This window comes from Salvelinus namaycush, chromosome 37 (assembly GCF_016432855.1).
Source record: "Salvelinus namaycush isolate Seneca chromosome 37, SaNama_1.0, whole genome shotgun sequence".
NCBI lineage: Eukaryota > Metazoa > Chordata > Actinopteri > Salmoniformes > Salmonidae > Salvelinus > Salvelinus namaycush.
The window spans coordinates 15,090,525-15,111,874 of NC_052343.1; the positions used below are offsets into that span (position 1 = coordinate 15,090,525).

Sequence of the window (21,350 nt, forward strand, 5' to 3'; positions counted from 1 at the left end):
ATTTGTGTAGTGGTTGAAAAATTAGTTTTAATGACTCCAACCTAAGTGTATGTAAACTTCCGACTTCAACTGCATATCATTGCTGTAACATTGTGTTAGTCTTGGCAAACAGCATATGTTTGCCTAAACTGTTACCGGCGGTGGTTGACAGGTGAATCTAAATAAAGCAGATACTGTCACTTCCTCTCTGGGGTTCCCTGCTGGGACTCTACACTGCAGGGTAAGCTAGCCTACTACCAAACTCCAACTCTCTGTCCTTAGAGACGGTCCTGCACTCTACTCAGGTACTCTACTGCATAGTGACAGCTGTGACAGGGTCACATCCACATGCACCCACAACCACAGAGAGACACAGACACTCTGAATCACACACCCACACTCTCCTCTCTCTCTCTTTCTCACTCTCTCACCTTGCGTTGGCCGGCCATCTTGCGCAGGAAGCTGAAGGTGCGTCCCAGAGGGTTTCCCGTCTTCTCCCCCCTCTCCTCCCCGGGGGGAGCACCCCTCAGTCCCTCCGTCCTTCTCTCCTCCCTCCGCCTCTCTCTCTCTTCGCCCAGCCGCTGCCTCTCTTCTTGCCCCCACAGCTCACCAAGCTCCGCATCCACACTGAGAAAGAGGTGAAGAGAAACATCCTTCCATAAGACGGGATGAGTTTGCGTTCAGCCTAGCTCAGAGGAAAAGGTGTGTTATTATGGGGATGTGAGTCAAAAAGCAGTCAGTCACAGATGAGATCATGTGCTCTATAGGGTTGTTAGTGAACACCGGTCATCAGGAAGAGAGAGAGAGACAACTCACCTGTGTGTGGAACCTCCAAATACAGAGCCCAGGGAAGACTCTGTGAGAGAGAGACAGAGAGACAGAGACAGAGAGAGAGAGAAAGTGAAAGACAGATAGATACAGAGAGGAAGAGAGAGGCAGAAAGCAGAAACAGAGGAAACAAACCTAGTCATCCCATTACCTCAAAACCATCCATCCATACATCCATACATCCATACATCCATACATACATACATACATACATACATACATACATACATACATACATAGACCTAAGATCCCATATAGATTGAAGTGCATCGCCTGATAAGTGACAAACCTCTCTCTCTGCTCTGCAGGTTCTTGGCAAACACAGCTAATCCAAACGATGGCTGAGACCAAGAGTTAACAAATGCATGAAGACAGACAAGGATGAAACAACACGAGACAGTTGATTTAACACCATCAAGGAGTGATTAAAACGATCTCTGCTGATGCCGTGGAATGAAAGGATGAATAGTGAACATGCAAAAGGTGAAATGGAGAGAGCGAGAGAGGAGATAGGAGAGCCTGAGAACACAGCGCTTTCTGTTCTGTGGCTAACGACTGCAGCCCCCAGTGAGAACAAACACAGGAAGAAGACTTCCGCATAGCTGCACACAGATAGGAACACACACACTAATATCTGCCCTTCAACCAGTCAGGAAAGTCTCCACACACTCACAAATGAAGAGTCCTACTGTCCTACCTTGGTAGTGGCATTGGGAGATGGAATTGGAGTTTGAGTAGGAGCGATGGCAAGGCTGATGATGATGATGATGATGCTGGTGGTTTTGTGAGTGTGTGTAGGGGTGTGTGTGAGGTGTCAGAGAGTGTGTATCAGTGTGTGTGTGGGTTGGAGGGTGGAGGTTGGCATTGGGTAGCTGGCGCAGACTGGGACTGGCACACAGGGAGGGAGCGGAGGCACTGAAGCCCTGCAGCTGAGACGACTGCTCCTAACACACCACAGACAAGAGACAAGGGCCACAGTGTGTCAGAGAGAGATAGAGAGAGGAAGAGATAGAGGGGAGAGAGCAAGAGAGAGGGAGAGAGAGAGAGTATATGACTTGAGTGTATAAAAGGCTCTTTCCATAATAAACAAAGACAAGAGCATCAGTGAGAGGCTGTGTGTATTTGCAACAAAATAACCCAAGACGTGCTTGCCACTGCTTGCACGAGACATGTGTGCATGTGACTGTGTGTGTGTGTGCTACTGTCTGCGCTCTAAATAAGGTTACTTTATCTCAAGTCTCCCATCTTCATTCATGTTAGCAAATTATATTTATCACACACTTAAACTCACGCACACACACACATATGATTCTTCAATCCCAGCAGTCTGGACTTAGCCTCACCTCCAATGGGGAGAAGACCGGGGTCTGGCAGCCCGCCTCCTCCTCTGTGAGTGACAGCAGGGAGCCCAGCTCCTGGCCAAAGGAGGTGATGGGAGCACGGCGAGGATCCCGCCCCCCTCTGCTGGACCCCTCCAGGGCTCCAAGGAGCACCCGCTCCATCTCTTCTGGGTCAAAACCCTCCAGACTCACACTGGGGGAGAGAGGGAGAGAGGGAGGGAGGGGGAGAGAGAGGGTAGTGTCACAGTAGAGTAGTTGAGTAGAGAGGAGAGGAGTAGAGGTCTAGTGGAGAAAGCAGCAGTCAGTCATCCTGCTTGTGAGAGTGTGTGAGGCTGTAGCTTAGTGATTGACCCTCTTCTTGTTTTTGAGAGTACGTTGTGTTGATGACATGACTTTATTTGCTGGCGGCTGCACTTATACTTCTGCTTTGTCTCCCTCCCCCTCTCTCCCTCCCCCCCTCTCCCCTCTCTCCCTCCCCCTCTCCCTCTCCTGCTTTCTCTCCAAAAGATTGTTCAAATCCATTTGCATGTCAGATGTCAGGAAAAAGACAATGGAAACCAAATTGTAGCCTGTGTACGTAAAATGTACACTACCGTTCAAAAGTTTGGGGTCACTTAGAAATGTCCTTGTTTTTGAAAGAAAAGCACATTTTTTGTCCATTAAAATAACATCAAATTGATCAGAAATACAGTGAAGACATTGTTAATGTTGTAAATGACTATTGTAGCTGGAAACGGTTGATTTTTTTATGGAATATCTACATAGGCGTAGAGGCCCATTATCAGCAACCATCACTCCTGTGTTCTAATGGCACGTTGTGTTAGCTAATCCAAGTTTTTAATTTTAAAAGGCTAATTGATCATTATAAAATCCTTTTGCAATTATGTTAGCACAGCTGAAAACGCTTGTCCTGCTTAAAGAAGCAATAAAACTGGCGGAAGGACAGGAGTAAAAACAATCAAAAAACAAGGACATTTCTAAGTGACCCCAAACTTTTGAACGGTAGTGTATATAGGTTCAGAACTTTTGTGAAACAGCACAGTTATAAATATAAGGCAAATAGAAATCCAACTGGATGGTGTTCAGAAAATAGATGGGAGGGGTTGAGGGTAGCCGAAAGACAGGAGTAAAAACAATCAAAAGATAACTATTGAAAAATAGATTGTGTCCGTAACATTTATATAGTATGTATAAGCTGGAAGTAGAAGCCTAAGTGTTGTTGTTGATTCGTTTACTCCAGTTAGGGGAGGGGTGGAGGGGTTAGTGAATTTTTTATTTATTTTTAAATAAATAGAAGAATTGTAGCCAACATCTTGGATAAATGGGTGGAAAAAATAACGATAGATAAAAGATAGATAAAGACAGAGAGAGAGAGGGACAAGCTACAGGAAAAGAGAAAGAACATTGGCATGCTCAGTGAATTAAAAGCAGAAGAGATGAGCAAATAAGAGAGTAGGAGAGGGCCAGCTAAAACAGCACTGATAAGAACACCAGCAGTTAGAGCAGGAATGCCAGAGATAACAACAGCATTGACTATATGTGTGGGAAGTTATATACTGGTAGTACTGGTCTTAGATCAGCCAATCCCTAAAACAAATATTAGAACATAGCAAGCATACTCCTACACAGTTCACTCCCAAATTCCCGCAGCCCTCCAGGAACATGGTTGAGTTGCAAGCTGTGCATTTAACTCAAATCACTATCTCACTCTCAAATCAAATCTAAATCCAATTTTGTTTGTCACATGCGCCGAATACAACTGTTGTAGACTTTACCGTGAAATGCTTGCTTACGTGCCCTTAAGCAACAATGTAGTTTAAAGGTACGAGTTATTTGAGGTAAATATGTACATGAAGGCAGGGTAAAATGACTAGTTATCAGGATAGATAATAATAAGAGTAAAATAAAGAAGAGAGTAGCAGCAGCAAATTATGTGTGTAAAAGTGTGTGTGTGTGTGTGTGTGTGTGTGTGTGTGTGTGTGTGTGTGTGTGTGTGTGTGTGTGTGTGTGTGTGTGTGTGTGTGTGTGTGTGCATGTAGTGTATGTGAATGTGTGTGGGAGTGTCAATGTTGTGTGTGTGACTAACTGATGTCCAGAAGTGGTTGGCGGTCATATGTGATAATAGTATGAACTTTCTGTACAAAAAAAAGTCAAGATAAACACGATAAAAGTCACTATATAGCAAAGTTAAGTTGGAACTCGTAAGATGTCGCCCTTCTCTGTCGGCACCATCTTGTCAGCCTTTACCCTCGACACTGATGTGACGTCAGTCTTGGGTTTCCCCGCCCTAATGATAAAGGTTAGGATTTAGGGAAGGTAAGCTGATCCTAGATCTGTGTCTACGGGCAACTTGTAGTCTTGTACCTAAAGCGGGTTGTTGACAACTGGACTAGTAAGTATTGGTCGTTAGTGTGCCCCCTACCTGCGTTGCTGGTACTGCGGGGGGCAGCCATACATCATGGCTCCAGGCTGCCAGCTGTGCCTGCGGAGGTGGTCCAGAGTGTGTGTGAGACAGTAGGAGGGGGGGGTCCGACGTAGTGTCACCCCTCCAGAGGAGGGAGAGGAGGGAGGGGAGGGGCAAGGGGAGGAGGGTGGGGGGGCCGGACAGGGGACGCAGTGGCCTCCCAGATATGACGGGGAGCCTGGGAGACGAGGGGAGTGAGGAGGTGTGGCGATCATCTGGCAGAGAGGGGGAGGAAGGGTGAGGGAGAGGAAGGGTGAGAGGGAGAGAAAGAGGAAGGGTGCGAGAGAATGGACAGATGTTATGTAAAGGCCTTTATTCATACTTTCACTGCAATTCATTATTTACAAAATACACCTCATGGCAGCTACAGAATCAACTATTAGATTATAATTACAATTTAGTACATGTTAGATTTTGAGGAGGAGTTCAAAAGTTCAAGTTGCTCCTAAATTGTTAACTCATTCTAGGTGGTTTGCATGTTGGGCTTGTTATGCTGTCATGGAAACAAGATGAGGTCACGTCAAAGCAAAAAGATACCGCAACTAGCGCACTTCAGAGAAAAGGTGAAAGCACAAATGCAGCCACATCCTGTTTCAACCTTTTGTATTTTACAAGAACAATGTGAAAAGTTTGATTCATAAATGCCGCACTCTCATTGACATCACTGTCCTAAACACCTAGAATGAGATGAAGGATAAAGACCTGAAGAATCATTAAGATGATCTGCATTGGGAACCAAATGAACAGCAGTGTGTCAAACGCCTGGAATTGTTGCCTACTTCCTGGTTTGCTTTATGATGTAATCATAACTTCTTCTTTATTCTAGCTGAGCATAAACAAATACAAAATGGAATCCATACCATATGTATGAGAGTAGGACTGTGCTCAGAGCCCATTGAATAATGTAGTCACAGCAACCTCTAAAAGGTGATGTCTTGTCAAGGTCATCGGCATCACAATCTATAGGCCTCCTTATGACAACAGAAAAATGTAAAATTTAAAAATGTAATCCTTACCGGGTGGTGTGTGTGTGTGTGCGCTGCATGCCTTTGAGAGCAAGAGACAAGAGAGTAGTAGGGAGGTGGTATACTTAATGAATTCCTTCAACTATGTGTAGTATATCATGCTTCATGTAATGAGGTTTAGATAACACTGATACAGACTCCAGCCCTGCATGGTACTAAGTACCGAACCACACGCAGACACCAGAGGTGTAAAGTACTTTAAAGTACTTTTGGGGTATCTGTACTTGTACTTTGACTTCACTACATTCCTAAAGAAAATATTGTACATTTTACTCCATGCATTTTCCCTGACACGCAAAACTACTGGTTACAATTTGAATGCTTAGCAGGACAAGAAAATGGTCCATTTCAAACACTTATCAAGAGAACATTCCTGGTCATTCCTTCTGCCTCTAATCTGACGGACTCACTAAACACAAATGTTTAGTTTGTAAATGATGTCTGAGTGTTGGAGCGTGCCCCTGGCTATCCTTAAATACAAAAAAACCAAGAAAATTCTGACGTCTGGTTTGGTAAATATAAGGAATTTGAAATTATTTATATTTTTACATTTGATACTTAAGTATATTTAAAACCCAATACTTTTAGACTTTTACTCAAGTAGAATTTTACTGGGTGACTTTCACTTTTACTTGAGTCATTGTCTATTACGGTATCTTTACTTTTAGTCAAGTATGACAATTGAGTACTTTTTCACGACTGCCCCACACTGAGGACCACCCTCAATGACACACTCACGTGAGGGTGGGGGTGAAAGTTTCATGATTAACGACTCATGGTGTAATTGTAACAACATACACTCAAGTCCTTTTGTTCACCTGACCTATAATTCCTCACAATCAAATGCCGACCATTTAGTATATCCCCCTCAAGCAGATACCACAACGGCCCTCAAGGAACTTCACTGTACTTTATGCAAACTGGAAACAATATATCCTAAGGCTGCATTTATTGGAACTAGTGATTTTAACAAAGCAAATTTGAGAACAAGGCTACCTAAATTCTATCAGCATATTGACTGTAGCACTCGCGCTGGAAAAACACGATCACTGCTACTGGCATGATGACTCCTTGCTGTCCCCAGTTCACCTGGCCGTGCTGCTGCTCCAGTTTCAACTGTTCTGCCTGCGGCTATGGAACCCTGACCTGTTCACCGGACGTGCTACCTGTCCCAGACCTGCTGTTTTCAACTCTCTAGAGACAGCAGGAGCGGTAGAGATACTCTCAATGATCGGCTATGAAAAGCCAACTGACATTTACTCCTGAGGTGCTGACCTGTTGCACCCTCGACAACTACTGTGATTATTATTATTTGACCATGCTGGTCATTTATTAACATTTGAACATCTTGGCCATGTTCTGTTATAATCTCCACCCGGCACAGCCAGAAGAGGACTGGCCACCCCTCATAGCCTGGTTCCTCTCTAGGTTTCTTCCTAGGTTTTGGCCTTTCTAGGGATTTTTTCCTAGCCACCGTTCTTCTACACCTGCATTGCTTGCTGTTTGAGGTTTTAGGCTGGGTTTCTGTACAGCACTTTGAGATATCAGCTGATGTAAGAAGGGCTATATAAATAAATTTGATTTGATACTCTAACTTCCGCGATGCATACAAGGCCCTCCCCCGCCCTCCTTTCGGCAAATCTGACCACGACTCAATTTTGCTCCTCCCTTCCTATAGGCAGAAACTCAAACAGGATGTACCCGTGCTAAGGACTATTCAACGCTGGTCTGACCAATCTGAATCCACGCTTCAAGATTGTTTTGATCACGCAGACTGGGACATGCCTCAGAGAATAATATCGACATATGCGCTGATTCGGTGAGTGAGTTTATCAGGAAGTGCATAGGAGATGTTATACCTACTGTGACTATTAAAAGCTACCCTAACCAGAAACCGTGGATAGATGGCGGCATTCGCGCAAAACTGAAAGCACGAACCACCGCATTTAACCATGGAAAGGTGACTGGGAATATGGCCGAATACATACAGTGTAGTTATTCCCTCCGCAAGGCAATCAAACAAGCAAAACGTCAGTATAGAGACAAAGTGGAGTCGCAATTCAACAGCTCAGACAGGAGACGTATGTGGCAGGGTCTACAGACAATCACGGACTACAAAAGGAAAACCAGCCACGTTACGGACACCGACGTCTTGCTTCCAGACAAGCTAAACACCTTCTTTGCCCGCTTTGAGGATAATACAGTGCCACCGACGCGGCCCGCTACCAAGGACTGTGGGCTCTCCTTCTCCATGGCCGATTTGAGTAAGACATTTAAAACGTGTTAACCCTCGCAAGGCTGCCGGACCAGATGGCATCCCTAGCCGCGTCAACACCATAGTACCCTCCAAGCTCATCATTAAGTTTGGAGGCCCAGGGTCTGAACCCCACCCTGTGCAATTGGGTCATGAACTTCCTGACGGGACACCCCCAGGTGGTGAAGGTAGGAAACAACATCTCCACTTCGCTGACCCTCAACACTGGGGCCCCAGTGTGCATGCTCAGCCCCCTCCTGTACTACCTGTTCACCCATGACTGCGTGGCCATGCAACATCAATCATCAAGTTTGCAGATGACACAACAGTAGTAGGCTTGACTACCAACAACGACAAGACAGCCTACAGGGAGGAGGTGAGGACACTCGGAGTGTGGTGTCAGGAAAACAACCTCTCACTCAACGTCAACAAAACAAAGGAGATGATCATGGACTTCAGGAAACAGTAGAGGGAGCACCCCCCTATCCACATCGAAGGGACAGCAGTGGAGAAGGTGGAGCGTTAACTTCCTCGGCGTACACATCACGGACAAACTGAAATGGTCCACCCACACAGACAGTGTGGTGGAGAAGCCACAATAGCGCCTCTTCAACCTCAGGAGGCTGAAGAAATGTCTTGAGCATGAGTTGAGAGACTGAAAACAAGAGTGATTCAATATACATGTGCCATGAAGTGATTGAGTGCATTAACAGACCTCCCTCTGCATGGGCCTCCCTCTGCATGGGCTAAAGGTAGGTAACAATGTCACTGTACTTCTGTGCCTAGCTGCCTTGTCTTCTTCTCCCTATTCATATTTTTGCTCTCTTCCATTTCACACATTCCTCTTAATTCATCTGCCTTTTCCACAATGTTTGAGAAAACTGTTTTTCTTTTGACAAACCAAAAAGTCTTAAAGGGATACTTTGGGATCTACTTCCCCAGAGTCAGATGAACTTGTGGATACCATTTTTATGTCTCTGTCCATTATTAAGGAAGTTAGAGGTAGTTTCAGGAGCCAATGCTAACTAGCATTAGCACGATGACTGGAAGTCTGTGGACATCTGCTTTAAGACATGAGGACTGAATTGAATGACTGGCCATCTACTGTCTCTCCCCTCTCCATATACCATCTCTATCCTTCCCTCCCCCTTAGATCTCTACTCCCCTTCCTCCATTGTTCACATTCCTCATCTCTAACCATAGACAGGACTCTGTCCAGGAATGTAAACAGTAGGTGAAACAGGCATGTCAAGTTTCTTTCTGAAGAACGTGTCATCCGCTCTTCAAGCCCTCAAACATGTACAGTTGAAGTCGGAAGTTTACATACACCTTAGCCAAATACATTTAAACTCCGTTTTTCACAATTCCTGACATTTAATCCTAGTAAAAAGTCCCTGTCTTAGGTCAGTTAGGATCACCACTTTATTTTAAGAATGTGAAATGTCAGAATAATAGTAGAGAGAATTATTTATTTCAGCTTTTATTTATTTCATCACGTTCCCAATGGGTCAGAAGTTTACATACACTCAATTAGTATTTGGTAGCATCGCATTTAAATTGTTTAACTTGGGTCAAGCATTTTGTGTAGCCTTCCACAAGCTTACCACAATAAGTTAGGTGAATTTTGGCCCATTCCTCCTGACAGAGCTGGTGGAACTGAGTCAGGATTGTAGGCCTCCTTGCTCACACATGCTTTTTCAGTTCTGCCCACACATTTTCTATGGGATTGAGGTTAAGGCTTTGTGATGGCCACTCCAATACCTTGACTTTGTTGACCTTAAGCAATTTTGCCACAACTTTGGAAGTATGCTTGGGGTCATTGTCCATTTGGAAGACCCATTTGCGACCAAGCTTTAACTTCCTGACTGATGTCTTGAGATGTTGCTTCAATATTTCCACCTAATTTTCCTACCTCATGATGCCATCTATTTTGTGAAGTGCACCAGTCCCTCCTGCAGCAAAGCACCCCCACAACATGATGCTGCCACCCCGTGCTTCACGGTTGGGATGGTGTTCTTCGGCTTGCAACCCTCCCCCTTTTTCCTCCAAACATAACGATGGTCATTATGGGCAAACAGTTCTATTTTTGTTTCATCAGACCAGAGGACATTTCTCCAAAAAGTACGATATTTGTCCCCATGTGCAGTTGCAAACCGTAGTCTGTCTTTTTTATGGCGGTTTTGGAGCAGTGGCTTCTTCCTTGCTGAGCGGCCTCTCAGGTTATGTCGATATAGGGCTCGTTTTACTGTGGATGTAGATACTTTTGTACCTGTTTCCACCAGCATCTTCACAAGGTCCTTTGCTGTTGTTTTGGGATTGATTTGCACTTTTCGCACCAAAGTACGTTCATTTCTAGGAGACGGAACGCGTCTCCTTCATGAGCGTTATGACAGCTTTGTGGTCCCATGGTGTTTATATTGTTTGTACAGATGAACGTGGTACCTTCATGCATTTGGAAATTGCTCCCAAGGATGAACCAGACATGTGGCGGTCTACAATTCTTTCTGAGGTCTTGACTGATTTCTTTTGATTGTCCCATGATGTCAAGCAGAGGTAGGCCTTGAAATACATCCACAGGTACACCTCCAATTGACTCAAATTATGTCAATTAGCCTATCAGAAGCTTCTAAAGCCATGACATCATTTTCTGGAATTTTCCAAGCTGGCACATTCAACTTAGTGTATGTAAACTTCTGACCCACTGGAATTGTGATACAGTGAATTAAAGTGAAATAATCTGTCTGTAAATAATTGTTGGAAAAATTACTTGAGACATGCACAAAGTAGATGTCCTAACCGCCTTGCCAAAACTATAGTTTGTTAACAAGAAATTTGTGGAGTGGTTGAAAAACGAATTTTAATGACTCCAACCTAAGTGTATGTAAACTTCCGATTTCAACTGTCTCTCTTAATCCAGCTTTACATTCAGGGTGCTCTAATGCACTCCAATGTTCTTACACAGTTGCTTCACATGTGCAATGTGTTGTACTACCCAGCATCCTTTGAAGTCATGGTATCAATCTGCCTAATTAAAAGGTTAAGCTTATTAACTGGAGTTACATAGGCCTATTGGGACCATACATACAACCATGCTGAAAATGTTTGTGACCTTATGTCCATATAACCTTGATATATATATATATATATATATATATATATATATATCTTGAGCTTTCCTGTTGGCCCTGTTCCTCTTTTCACTGTCCTTTTTTTAACTTCAAACATTTGTGGCTCATGAAGAAAGCTCCCATCCCCAACATCCCATCCATCAGTGCCATCAATTGGGAAGTTTTTATGACTCCTGTGACCCACCTAATACTTAACTTGAAAGTACACAAGCACACTTGATATACCTCTGTCTACCTTTAATCATTACCTAACTAACTACCAACCAGGCATGAGTTTATGAGTCATGAAGCCCTTTGGGAAGGATGGGGAGAAACATGTCATGTTTCTGTCACTGTTGTTAACACAACTTGAATAAACCAAACTACATTGTCCCAGTTAATTTGTTCTTTAAAATATATTTTCAGTCAATTTGAGATGTTTAAAAACAATGGTTATACGGTAAATACAGTAGGCTGCCTGTGATACAGATGTGTCGTCATACTGATAGATGTCATGTCTGATAATGGTGTCATTTGAATATTTAAATTGTGTCAAACGAACCATGGTGATGAAATAAATATAATTTCCAACCCATTTTAGAAAAGTATGGTCCCCTTGGTAGGCTGCTACAAAATTCTTGGGGAACCTGGCTGGATGCCTTGAATGTCCCATGACTAAATAAACTAGGACACACATTGAAAATACACTGAAGAAAAATATAAATGCAACATGTAAAGTGTTGGTTCCATGAGCTGAAATAAAAGATCCCAGAAATGTTCCATATGCACAAAAAAAGCTTATTTCTCTAAAATGTTGTTCACAATTTTGTTTACATCCATGTTAGTGAGCATTTCTCCTGCCAAGATAATCAATCCACCTGGCAGATGTGGCATATCAAGATGCTGATTAAACAGCATGAACATTACACAGGTGCACCTTGTGCTGGGGACAATAAAAGGCCACTCTAAAATGTGTAGTTTTATCACACAACACAATACCACAGATGTCTCAAGATTTAGGGAGCATGCAATTGGCATGCTGACTGTAGGAATGTCCACCCAAGCTGTTGACAGACAATTGAATGTTAATTTCTCTACCATACATCACCTCCAACATTGTTTTAGAGAATTTGGCAGTACGTCCAACCGCTGCCACAACCGCAGACCACGTGTATGGCGTCGTGTGGGCAAGTGGTTTGCTGATGTCAACGTTGTGAACAGAGTGCCCCATGCTGGCGGTTGGGTTATGGTATGGGCAGGCATAAGCTACGGACAACAAACACGATTGCATTTTATCAATGGCAATTTGAATGCACAGAGATACCGTGACAAGATCGAGGCCCATTGTCATGCCATTCATCCGCCGCCATCACCTCATGTTTCAGCATGATAATGCATGTGTTAATGCGTGTTCCAGTTCCTACCAATATCCAGCAACTTCGTACCTCCATTGAAGAGGAGTGGGACAACATTCCACATGCCACAATCAACAGCCTGATCAACTCTATGTAAAGATGTGTCTTGCTGCATGAGGCAAATGGTGGTCACACCAGATACTGTCTGATCCACACCCTTACATTTTTTAAAGGTATCTGTGACCACCAGATGCATATCTGTATTCCCAGTCATGTGAAATCCATAGATTAGGGCCTAATTAATTTATTTCAATTGACTGGTTTTCTTATAGCAACTGTTACTCTGTAAAATCTTTGAAATTGTTGCATGTTGAATTTATATTTTTGTTCAGTATACATACATTTAACAAATATGTCTAATTTAAACCTACATTTTAGACTTTTTAACTGACATTTAGTTCATGGTCAGGTAAAAAAATATATAAATTATTTGCAAATGACTCACCGGTTTGGTGGCTGCACCTGCTGCGATAGCCAACTTTCAAATCAGCGCGCAGATGCAATGATTCTCCTATGCTTTTCACGTCTTCCACGGTTTAATCAGGAAAAACTACAGTATAATAACCGTTAAATTATAAGATTACCACAGTCTTGGTGATTAAAAAAATCACATTTTACTTTGTCCAATGAATAAAAAGAAACAGAGACCATCCGAATTGCCCTAACGTCTTCAGGTAACGTGTCATGAGTCACTTGATCTCGAGGAGGAAACCAGTTTGACGTTGTTTGTCTCCCTCTGTGTATGAGTCGCCACTCCCACGATAATGCCTGACTAGTCGTAAGTGTGTATCCTGTTACTCAGTTTCGCATCTCCTTTCACCTGTATGTGTGGGTGTTCGTGCGTGCGAATTACAAAATATACTGTATACTTATTACATTATTCAGTTTTAATGGTAGCCTAATACCAACCTCACCTCTGCATACTCGAGTGCGTCTGTTTGTGAGTCCTCTATGGCAACGGGCATGCGCTCTGTAGGATGCACATTGGAAGGAGAGAGGGCATGGGCAGATTCAGGAATTTACAGTGTGTGAAAGCTCTTTATTTCCTTGGCCCCCTCTCTCCAAGAATGCTGCTGACTCCATGGATCCTGCTCATCTTGGAAGTGCCAACTATTCAACCCCCAGTTTCAAAACCGCCATACCCTTGTATAAACCCAGAGGAAAATGGCAACAATTCCCCACCCTTTGATAAGAATGAGGATGACAGCCTGGAACCAATTTAGAACACTTAGAATAAGAACTGAAAGACTGACGTTTGTAGGCTTCACTTCTTCTAAACTGTTTGTCTGTTACAATTAACTTTTACAATGATTGTGATGTTCACTTTAGGTTCACTGAGATCAAGCTAGATACAGGTTGCAGTTTACTGACTATCTTGACCTCATGGTTCAAATATGGTAACATCATGTGTCACAGAAACGGATGACTCAACCCAGTGCAAATAGTCTGCTGTCTTTTTAAAATTGTGGGCTTTCAAAGTAACAAATGTATATACTGTAATAGCTTTAACATCATAGACTAACATTTTTTATTCACCATCACACAAAACTTGGTTGTCAGTATTAAACTCTCACTATTATATATAAAAAACAAGCCTACACAAGGTTATAAAATAGCTTTCCATTTAAAAAACACAACTATAAATTTGACCCTTGACATAAGCCAAAGATAGTTGAAATGTTCAATAAAGTATATCTAAGATAAAGTTTGGTAAGGCTTAAGGGCTCTACACACTAAGACTACATTACACATGTCAGTGTCAAACAATATCAAACATGGCTATAACTGTGTATAGTACAGTAGCTCTGTATAAACTTATGATATCAAAATTATGACACAATCAAATAATGTATGTTACCAAGTACTTTTTCTAGTTAATTGTATAAAATGCATATGTCTAAGAAAATTAAATAAAATCAGTTTGGAAAAGTCTTGACCTTTGATAGGCATACAGCAGTCAACAATATCAGAACATGTGTCAGAGGCTAAATAATAACCACATAATATTGTAAGGCAGAATAATTGCAATTGAGGTTAGCTATAAGTGGGACAAACTCTATCCCGTAAACGATCAAACCTAAACAAAGGTTTTGGCATTTTCAGAAAATAAGTGTCAAACTTAAAAGGCACAGACAAATACATTTCAGAAAATGGCTACACCTAGGTCAAATGGGGGTGAAGAGCAACAGAAGAGGTTTGTAAACTACACTGGTTTTATCAGGAACAATGTCTGAGACATTAAGATTCAACTCTGTGGACTAACACTGGCTTTAGGCACCTGCACATTACGTGTTCGTTACGCGTATTGTCACTGCCATAGTCAGTCATTCTGTAACTCAGAGTATTGTTGACCGGTGCATCACTCAAAAGGCTTCTCTCCATTTCCCCATGGTGGGATGGATAGAGGTGGTCTGAGGCTGTGTTAGTGACCCCAGTGGTCTTATTTAGGAACTGCTGCTGAGTCTGCGGCGAATGAGAGAAGCAGGCTTGGTCTCCGTGTCCTCCTGGTCGCTCTCACACTGCCTCTGACAAGTGGACAAATGCAGAGATAGTCAGATATAAGCATAACAGCCTCGTCAATATGTTGATATTGAGAGGATAATAAAGGCTTTATAACAGTTCAAATAAAGGTATAGTAATATTATTATGAAATATGGGTGCAAAATTTCTGTCTGCTAGGGGTGTAGTTTTCCTGTTTTTGTTCCTTCCATGGCATAAAATTGATTAGTATATTACGATTGACTAAAATTGCCGTTATTTATTGCCCAGACAGTACACACAGCTAGTTCTACAGGTCTTAGTCAGACTTTAATAAAAGGGCAGAAGCCAGCACGTCTCCTGGACCCAGTCCTTTCTGCTCTCTCTTACCAGTTCCGGGTCCTCCTGCGACCTGCTTTTACACTGCAACTGCAGGCGAAATAATCTGTTACACGCCCACACCATGTTAAACGACATCTACAGAGGGGAGGGGGGGGGGTTTAAGAAGGGTATGAAAAGAGAAGGTAAGGTGTCCGTAGGAAAGCAGGACTTTTGAAAGAAAAATAAGGAAAATATGATGCAATACAATGTCTGGACCAGCAGGTGTCCCCCTCTCACCAATATTGTAGGACTACTGCACACCAACGCAGATATAGGGTAGAAGAAAAGAAGAGGAAGCTACTTTGGAGTATTGAAATGCACCACTGGCCCTTACCTTCCATTTCCTCTTGGCGTTGAACTTCTTGAAGCTTTTCATGTTGATGGATGATCGACTTCTGTTAGCCGCCTGTTTACGCGTGAGGGGCTGATAAACAAGGAATTAACGTGATATTTTAATAGACGCTTTAGCCTTTATCCAAAGTGACATGCAGTTCTCAGCTTTTCAGTGTGAATCATACTCACAACTTAAGCTTTCCTACTCAAACCTTCAGCACAATAATGTGCTTATGTTGGGTTTATGTATTAAAGTTACCCCAATCAAATCACAATTCTATCTCACCTTGATCCAAGGGTGTACTAGACATTCATTCGCTGTCATTCTCTCTCTGTAGGAGGGACACACATCATTAAGTAATAGACTGTTGCATAGTATACAGACGTTATAGACAATAACCATATCAATTACACTAATGAATGAATGCGTGATCATTTGTTTACATTGGGTCTTTGACCAGCAGTTTCTCAATAAAGTCTTTGGCCATGGCGCTGGTCTGGTTGAAATAGATCTCTTCAAACTCATAGATCATCCCCACGATGTTCTTTAGTGTCTCTTCGTCATTATCTCCTTGAAAGGGGGACAAACCACTCAACCTGTAGAATAGGGGGGTATTAAAGAATATGTGTATCTACCAGAGGAGGCTGGTGGGCGGAGCTATAGGAGGACAGGCTCATTGTAATGGCTGCAATGTAATAAATGGAATCAAACGTGGTTTCATGTTTGATACTGTTCCATAAATTTAATTCCAGACATTACAATTAGCCCGTCCTCCTATAGCTACTCCCACCAACCTCCACTGGTAGCTACGATATGTAAAGTTCAAATTGTCCACTTGTTCTGTATACTCACAATATGTAGGTTATCACACCAATACTCCTGGAGAGGAAAGAGAAGAGAGATATGAGTGACTTTGTGCACAAAACTATTTACCCTGGCAGTCAAGGCAGCTGGGACATTTTGTTTTGTTTTTCTAATGAATAACATTGTAGTAATGGTTACCACATGTCGGCTGCCTCGCTCAGGGGTTCGTAGTTAATCACCTCAGGGGCTGGAAGGAGAACGGAAAGGGAGAGAGAGAAGAGAGAGATACACATAACACAATCCAGCCTTATCCAGAAGAACAGAGTATGTATGTGTAAGAGATGAAGAACAAATAGTAAAAAAAAATAGAGACATATTTTGTAAGGACCTGAGAATACAATAGAGGAGTGTAACTTCCTTTTGTCACAACAGTCACTGTGTCATTGTGTTAGGGAAACACTGGGTGATGCTAACACTGCTGTTGCACAACATAATGGCATTCTCTAACAGACTTTAAATGCTCTAAAATCTTACAGTAAAACACATGAAAATAGGCAACTAGTTGGGGAATGAGTGGGTTATGGTAGAATCCATGGCCCTACAATAATGCCCATGCAACCCTCCTGCCCTTTCTTAAAGTAATCATTCCGTTACACTCTTTGTGTTGGCGACTCAGGTTGCATCACGTACTTCAGGCCTGTTGAAACTTCTCACACATCTCTCACTACCCCCAGCGCCCCACCACGTGCTCTGATGTCACATCCTGTCCACAACCACACTACTACCCCTTGGAAACTGTCTCCATGGAAACCTCAGCACCTTTCTAGAGGCTCAGGCTAAATAAAAACTAAAACAGACAGGAAGACACACACCATTATCACACACTAACAAAATGCTCACACATGACACACATACTGACTGACACAATTTCCACCAAACAAACAGACAGTACACATGTGGAATGTTCCACTTACCGATGTACTGTGGGGTCCCAGAGAGGCTCCTGTACTCCTCCCCCTGTTTGAGGCGATGGGCCAGTCCAAAGTCAATGATCTTGATGTGGGGGTGTGGCATCATCTTGTCTGCCAGCATGATGTTCTCTGGCTAAATGGAAAACAGAGAGCGTTACACACACAATGCCAAATCCTGATGGAATAAAAAACAGCCCAAATGGATTTAGACAAGGGTCAGGAAAGGGGGGGCCCGTCCCACCTAATTCATGGTACGGGGAAACACTGCTTTCTATCAGCTCTATTTCTATCCTTGTGTGTCTCACCTTGAGGTCAAAGTGGGCAATGTTCTTAGTGTGCATAAAGCCAACTCCCTTGAGGATCTGCTTCAGGAACTCTATGGCCTCCTCCTCAGACAAGCTCTCCTTCTCTGCTATGAAATCAAACAGCTCCCCACCACTGATACTAGAGCAGAGATGGGAGGGGAGTGGGGGGGTGGAGGAGAGAGAAAAAGAGAGAGAAAAAATAGATGTAAGTTTGTCAGTAGAATATCTTTCTCACATACAGATGTAGGATCTTAATTTGACCATCCTGTTGCAGGAGAACATTTAAAACCATTAATATATTTGAGACTTTAAAAGGCTTCTGAAGTTTAATTTCCACTTTGAAATTTCAGACTTGATTTTCCTTTATGAATAATGTTACAACCCCTACACAAATGTCCATTAATTATAATCCACATAATTAAAATGTATTGTTGCTGCAGGATTATTTCCCTGCTGTATCAAACTGGCTAAAATTAAGATCTTACATTTATCGACTTATAATAACTAGACCAAATTATGAAAATGTTCTCAGTCATTCCTATTAAAGTTACTCAAAAGTGAATCAGCCTAAAAGTTTGCTTCAAGATCTTTTATTCATGCACACTCTTGTCTCTTGGAGTACAGCACCAGGTTGATTGCAGTTGTGTGTGTCTGTGGGTTGTTCAGTTATATTAATAGTTTTGAGTTGTCTGTCTGGCCTGGACTACTAGATTAGTGCTAGCATTGATAGGAGGATTAGATGGGCTGACAGGACCAAGTGCTTCTCATTGTGTTCCCATTAAACAGGGTGGGAGTGAGAGTGGTGCTCCACGCAACTATTTCCATCCCACCTGCTGTGGGCTGAGGGGGGACGACAGACAGAGAGACAGAGACCAGCAGAGGTCTCCCCCTCCCTCCATCTGTCCCCACTTGACTCACAGCTCCACGATGAGCACCACCTCGGCGCGACTCTCAAACACGTCCCTGAGGGCCATGACGTTGGCGTGCTGCAGGCTCTGCAGTATCTCCACCTCCCTCTCCACACTCTTCCTCTCCAGGCCCAGGCGACTACTGGCGCTCCGACGCAGCTTCAGGAACTTCCCCGCCCAGCGGACCCCGGATGCCCGCTCCAGCACCGCACGCACTTGCCCAAAGTGACCACTAGAGGGGGGCAGAGAGGGATGTTATCATAGGGAACTTTTGCATTGTGCTCTATATTACGCTGAACTACTCCTGTGATGCCAATAGGCCTAAAGCCTGTTTGAATTTGAGAGAGGGTAACTGAAGGGCATTGCACCTTTCTAGTACTATTGACTTAGCAGTGTATTCCTAGCTTTATAAGTAAATTACGTAAAGTTAAATTCAAATCAATTCAAATGAACGTAAATTCAAGTCTAGTGCGGTTTCATTCTCTACTCCAAACCTTCTCACTCACCTGCCAAGAACCTCTCCAATCTCATAGTAGTCCTCCACATTCTGCTGTTTAATCTGAGCCATGGTCTTGCTCTTTTTCCCTCTTTCCCCCCCCCACACTCTTTTTCTGATTGTTTTCCAGAGCTACTGCATTCTGTAGAAGTGAGGGAAGAAAGAGGGATGACAGAACAGATGTGGAAGGTAAACTAAAATGTATTTCAAAGATAGAAGCAAGTAAAGGCACCAGACAGCATCAGGAACCATGGAAGAATGCCGGGACAATAAACAGAACTCTGTGTGTAGATAGAATTATGACAAGCGTATAGCAGCAAGACCAAAGTAGATAAACTATAAACTAATGGAAACAGACATGGACATAAATTGAAAAAGGCACACACACCGACCCACACAACAGTGGTCGCTGGCAGATTCAGAGGAGTTGGGTTAAATGCGGAAGACACATTTCAGTTGAACAACTGACTAGGTATCCCCCTTTCCCTTTCCAGATGTTTTAGGTTGGCTTGGGGGGAGGGGGGGTTTGGCGGGATTTTTTCAAATGTATTTATCATCCCTACTTCGCGTAGCTACGAACACAAGAAAACAGCCAAACCCCATGATTTGTATAACATTCGTTTTTTCAATCACTTTGGTGAGATGTTCACAAGTATGTCACAACGGTTAGTACAAAACAGATCCTCAAAAAGGCAGTTGTTTCAAAACTCTAAGCACATTTCCAATTGACTCGATGCAATACTTAATGCTGAAGATCTGCGCTGTAGCACGATTGAAATCTAGGCCCCAATTCAATTTGTATTGTGAAAGTTCAGCGCTATAACGCGATTGAAATTTAAAGGTCATTTCTGATTGAGGCGACATATGCAGCGTTTACTGTGAATGCAGTCTCCCCGAACGCAGGAATAGTCCCTTTAGATTTACGCTATAGCAATTTGATCACACATGGGATAGAAATTAAATACATTTTCAGTCTATTTTTATGGGTAGTGCCAGTGTATTGCCTAATGTGAAACAGTGTAATATACATTACATTCAAAGGGCAATTTTGCATTTGTTGCTATTAGATGAACTGTTAGTTAAAATAACTAAATTGAGAAGATATCATGATGCGTTTGTGATTAAATCAATGTTCTCATGGTATTTCACAGTAAACTAGTGGTTAGAACATTGGGCCAATAACTGAAAGTTTGCTGGATCGAATCCCGGAGTTGACAAGGTAAAAATCTGTTGTTCTGCCCCTGAGCAAGGCAGTTAACCTACTGTTCCCCAGGCACCGAAGACATGGATGTCGATTATGGCAGCCACTTCTGATTCAGTGGGGAAGACACATTTCAATTGAATGCATTCAGTTGTACAACTGACTGGTATCCCCCTTTCCCTAAACATATATTTTGGATCAATGCTTGTGGGGTGAAAGTCTCCAAACAAAATATATTCAAAACCTTTTATTTTGTATTCAAGATTTGCTGTTTTACAAGTCTTACCAGTTTGGAGTTTTGTACACTAAGAGATTAGAAAATGCACCACATACTTATGAAAAGATCACCAAAGCGATTGAAAAAACCTCAAACAACTACACTGCTTCCTTGCATTTCATGTGTGTGTTTGATGGTTAGTCCTGCACTAACACTGATAACTTGAACAAAGGCAGCCACTGACAGCGCCCTTATCCGGATGTTTTATATAGAACAGACATTTTCTGCTGCGTGTCTGTATGTATATATATATATATATATGTGTGTGTGTGTGTGTGTGTGTGTGTGTGTGTGAGAGAGAGACGACATCACCTTGCCTGAGGTATGGAAGTTGTTTATGAATGTTAAATGGGTAATAGAGATGTTATTACGTCACGTTAATGAATGCTTAACAAATGTTCCATTATGGCTTGTTGATTTAGCAACGAAAACGAAATAATTATTCTTTACACACAACCACCAACACACATCCTTCCATGCTGATGCTGGAGCACAAAGGCATGCTCTGTATCTGTAAATATTTACATATCCCCGGAAATATCCTTCATTTATCAGTGAACACCCCAATGTGCTTTCAGCACGCACACACTAACTAATCACGGGCCAATGTGTTCTGCTTAACCACAACACAGATGAGAATCATTCTGTGAAAAGAGAAAGACAGAGAGGTGTGGCCATATGCCCCTATGTGGCTCGTCTGCAGGGCCTGGGGGTTTCTACTGTGTATGAGTGATGTACGGCATGATAACGGGTTCCAATCAATAGTCGGATAATACATCTATA

The 21,350-nt window shown here is 42.7% G+C and overlaps 2 protein-coding genes across 4 annotated transcripts in view; both read right to left on the minus strand.

Annotated features, from left to right (window-relative positions):
* LOC120031126 (rho guanine nucleotide exchange factor 2-like) overlaps positions 1–13,324 on the minus strand; it is a 56,645-nt gene extending 43,321 nt beyond the window's left edge. The window contains exons 1-6 of one of the 3 annotated variants that reach the window (XM_038976713.1): positions 12,858–13,324; positions 4,570–4,826; positions 2,151–2,340; positions 1,505–1,751; positions 796–835; positions 411–606 (exon numbers count right to left, since the gene is read on the minus strand). In XM_038976713.1, the coding sequence (XP_038832641.1) occupies positions 411–606; positions 796–835; positions 1,505–1,751; positions 2,151–2,340; positions 4,570–4,826 (930 nt within the window). In that variant the 5' untranslated portion in view covers positions 12,858–13,324. Of the gene's footprint in view, positions 1–410; positions 607–795; positions 836–1,096; positions 1,225–1,504; positions 1,752–2,150; positions 2,341–4,569; positions 4,827–12,857 lie in introns of those variants that run through there. The other 2 variants (XM_038976716.1, XM_038976714.1) reach the window with 2 other exon arrangements.
* A 648-nt stretch (positions 13,325–13,972) lies between these two features.
* LOC120031644 (death-associated protein kinase 2-like) lies at positions 13,973–19,161 on the minus strand. The gene is made up of 10 exons (XM_038977442.1): positions 19,100–19,161; positions 18,604–18,825; positions 17,686–17,824; positions 17,384–17,513; positions 16,608–16,656; positions 16,458–16,484; positions 15,891–15,936; positions 15,606–15,695; positions 15,281–15,367; positions 13,973–14,937 (listed from the first exon to the last, which is right to left on the minus strand). The coding sequence occupies exons 1-10, from the start codon at positions 19,159–19,161 to the stop codon at positions 14,857–14,859; spliced, it is 933 nt and encodes a 310-aa protein (XP_038833370.1). The 3' UTR covers positions 13,973–14,856.
* Positions 19,162–21,350: the final 2,189 nt, after the last annotated feature.

Excerpts from the sequence above, each read along its gene's own strand:
- LOC120031644 (XM_038977442.1), bottom strand. The coding sequence starts at position 19,161 with ATGGCTCAGATTAAACAGCAGAATGTGGAGGACTACTATGAGATTGGA. Across the intron at positions 18,826-19,099 it reads ATTGGAGAGGTTCTTGGCAG|TGGTCACTTTGGGCAAGTGC; the intron begins GTGAGTGAGAAG and ends GCCCCCCTCTAG. Across the intron at positions 14,938-15,280 it reads CGCAGGAGGACCCGGAACTG|AGGCAGTGTGAGAGCGACCA; the intron begins GTAAGAGAGAGC and ends TCCACTTGTCAG.